This window comes from Suricata suricatta, chromosome 1 (assembly GCF_006229205.1).
Source record: "Suricata suricatta isolate VVHF042 chromosome 1, meerkat_22Aug2017_6uvM2_HiC, whole genome shotgun sequence".
NCBI classification, from domain to species: domain Eukaryota; kingdom Metazoa; phylum Chordata; class Mammalia; order Carnivora; family Herpestidae; genus Suricata; species Suricata suricatta.
The window spans coordinates 158,627,778-158,631,539 of record NC_043700.1 but is presented as its reverse complement, the minus strand read 5'-3'; the positions used below and the strand labels follow the sequence as shown (position 1 = coordinate 158,631,539).

Sequence of the window (3,762 nt, the reverse complement as noted above, 5' to 3'; positions counted from 1 at the left end):
TGGAAAGCATTAAAACACTTCTTGGCTCTGAATCAGAAAAGGGTTCTGTTGGAGTTGATCCAAAAAAAACAAAAAAACAAAACAAAAACCTAACTGTAATATGATGGCAAACCTAGGTGACTTGAACTTGGCCTAAAAATCCAAGTTCCAGGAAAGAACTTGCTATTAAATTGGTCGTGCCAAACTTTTAAAAGTTTATCATACTATCATTTAATTGCAAAATAGTTTTCTAATTAGCTTTATCATTAATTCAACCATACTACTATAAAACAAAATTAAATTTCATATTGGCAAGAATAATAAAGTCTTATATTATGGCTTATAATTGTAACTGCTAATATTTGTTCAGCTTTTATTATGTGTCAAGCACTGGTCTAAGAACTTTACATGTATTCTCAACTCCTATGAAATTAGTACTATAATAACCCCCAAGATACAGGCAGGGGAACGGAGATTCAGAAGAAGTAAATAATTTAACCAAGATCACACATTTGGCAAATGGCCATGTCTGGGATTACCAAACATTTGCTCTTCCTGTCTGTATGGAAACTCAGGGGCAAGTGGGGAGAGGGAGGGAGGAGTTGAAATTGATATTCCAGAGCATAAACTACATACAATTCTACAGTTTCAGATCATTTTCATACTCCTAATTTCAAACACAGCCTGAATTTTTATAGGTGTTAAAATGATTGATAACACAAAAGTAAATATTTGTTGAAAAAACTATGTCAAGGGGGAAATAAAAGATAAAAGACCTTCTTCTGCCACTAAAACATAGTGGACAAATAAGGTCACCCAATAATTTTGTTTTTATGAATAACACTGTTAGTCTTTTTAAATAGAGACTGCTGGACAAAATAATTGTACTCTGTATATCTATATAATTACCTAAACTGAAGGAAATAGAAATACAAAAATTACACACTGTATCTTTGTTCACCAATATTAAAAGAAATCCTGCTCAAAAGAACTTGTGAAAATAAGCTACAATCTATACAAAACATAAAGTAAATGCATATGCCGTATTTTATATGGCAAACTGGTTTGTTTTACATTACATGTCCTTGGCCAGTGACTGGAATACCACTTTAGGAGAATAATATTTAACCTGGTTTGTGTATTTTCCCTCACAGAATAATCCATGAAGGCGGCTGCGGGTTGCTTAGATTTCTAGGACTTTTATGAATGAATCTCAGAGCTCATTAGTTGTATGAGGACTCTGCAAATAGCTATTATTAATATGGATATTTTATTTTGTTTAACACTCCTTCTGGCTCCAGAAGTGAAAATCCCAAATTCCAAATATCTCTCAAATTACCTTACTAGTTATATTGTATGAGTTTCCACCAGCAATAAACTATTTTAAGGGAATGTTTTCATAATTGAGAGACAACTATATTGTCTTTATAAAGTAATAGACATGTTCAAGTCCACAACTCTCAGAGAAAAAGGCCAACACTGTGAAAGATTTCAAAATGCAAGAACTACTGAAAACATATGCTCATATCTTCTCTAAAAAAAACACTAACCCGAAGAGAGTCAAAAGTTCATCTCATCTTCTAAAATGCTTGGAAATATATCCACATTGAAATGTCATAAATGTTTAAGAGCTAAAATGGTAGTATTTGGTCCCATTGATAAAGGATAAAATGTAAACAGTGATGCTAAATAATGTCTTAATTACTTTATATTGAAGAGATCCCAATTTTTTACAGGCAATAAAATAGTACTTTCCTTTGGGCAGCTTTTCTATAAAACTTTTTGCTGTGTAACAAATAACACTTTGATATAATTAAGGCAATTAGAATGTTATCTACTACTTCAAGGACATTTTCTTTGCTTCTGTATGAAATGATTTTCACAGGAAATCCAGGACTATTAAAAAAGACAATCTAATACTAAGGCCCAGTGTGCTAGGTTTTGTCACTCTATTTCCAAGGTTACTAGAATACATACACAATGAGCATGTTCCATTCAAGCTTGCACTTGGGGTGGGGGTGGGGAAATAAAAGTCCTTTCCACATTTCTAGTCAAAATAAAGTACAATAGATTGTCTAGTTCCCAGTGAGCGAATTACAAAAAAAAAAAAAAAAAAAAAAAAAAAAAAAATTAAAGCTGGGCTAACTCAGTTCTCAGTAGGCTCTCACTGATACTCTCCCAGACTCTACAGGCAAGTTTGAAGGCTTCTTGTGTATTCCCAAAGGAAAAAAAGAAAGGAAGAAAGAAACGTCTGCCAAATCATGTTCCTGCTGCCATCCCAACTGGCTTTTCATTTGTCCAAATAGCTCTCTAGTTGTGGCCCTCTTCACTTTATAAGCGTAACTGATTACTGGGCGGGCCCCGCCCCCCAGCCCCGGCGATATTTGGTGCAGTCCTTGAACTTGATCCACAGAGCCCCCTTCCGAAGCGCACCACAAAAAGCACTACGCCAAATGCTTTGCAAGTCCTCGCGCCCATTCTCTCATTTCAGAAAACCACTGCATTTTATTCCCCCTGGGAAAGTGGACTCAATCCTCCTTTCGCACGTGAGGCGCCCAGAAAGGAAACACAATCACACACATATACACGCACACGCACACTCACACACACACACGCACGCACGCACGCGCCCACAAAGTCCCTTCCTAAGCACCAACACAGACCAGCAGCTGACCTCCAAACTCTCGTTCCTTCCACCCTCCACTGTTAGGAACCAGCAGTCACTGACAACCGGCGGGGGAAATCTGAGATTTCTAAGAGTGGGTGGACACTTGCCCACCAGCTGCTCTCACGCCCTGGCCCCCTGAGGAGCCACTGCTCGCGTGGCCCCCTTCGGCAAACCCTGTCATCGTAAGCTCCTGCGCCAGAAAGGCACCCACTGGAGGTGATCCTGGCGGGGCGCGGTAATGCCTCGTTGCTAAGCTGCCCAATGGAGGGACCCCGCTGAGACCCACACAAGTGAACCCCCAGGAATTCCGCGGAAGCCGAGAGAAGGGTGAGGACTCAGGCGCACAGCTCTGTGCTCCAAGCCTCCTCTCCGCCCTCCGCAGAAGGGAGCCCAGCGCCTCCGGGAGCGCGGCGCAGGGAAAGGGCACAATCAATAAAGTTAAGAAAAGGCAATGCTTTCTCCGGAGCTGGTGGAGTCGGGAATCGAAAGGGACGAAACCGTACATCGTGCCTGCAGCGCAACGGAGCCTTACAGGGAAAGCCCCTCGCCCGTACTAGTTAGCCCGCTGCGGCCGGGGACACCTGCCCCGCCCGGGTTCCAGCCGGGATCAAACCGCCCGCGGCTCGGCGAAGGGGCGGGGAGAAGTAGGAAGCGCGGACGCCGGGAACTTACGGAAGAAGATGTACTCGGTGTAGCTGCTCCAGATCCTGTCGTCGCGGTACTGGTTGACGAAGGCGGCGGTGCCCGAGGAGTTACACGCCACCATGTGGAAGCCGGCCTCGGACAGGCGATCGAAAGCCTGCTCCAAGTAGGTGAACTTGAGGTAGAAGCGGGACGTGTACTTCTCGGGCGGCCGGTCCGGGTCGCGGCTCTCGTTGAGCGTGTCCCCGAAGACCTCCTTGGCCAGCGCGATGCGCCCGCACACCATGATGCGCGCCACACGCCGGAACTTGGCGTCCGCCTGGTTGTCGCGCACCGTGGTGTAGGAGCCGCGGTAGCCGAGCGTCAGGAAGCCCGAGCGCTTGTCCGGCGCGCCGCCGCCGTGCGCTCCCGGGCCCGAGGGCGCGGCGGCCGCTGCCCCGCGCAGCAACAGCGCGTCGCTGCTGCCCTGGGAG

The 3,762-nt window shown here is 44.6% G+C and overlaps 1 protein-coding gene across 1 annotated transcript in view; it reads right to left on the bottom strand.

Annotated features, from left to right (window-relative positions):
• The window catches only part of KCTD8 (potassium channel tetramerization domain containing 8), a 262,619-nt gene that overhangs the window by 258,207 nt on the left and 650 nt on the right, over window positions 1–3,762 (bottom strand). Inside the window, exon 3 of the mRNA XM_029952117.1 lies at window positions 3,320–3,755. Coding sequence (XP_029807977.1) covers window positions 3,320–3,755 — 436 coding nt within the window. The remainder of the gene's footprint in view (window positions 1–3,319; window positions 3,756–3,762) is intronic.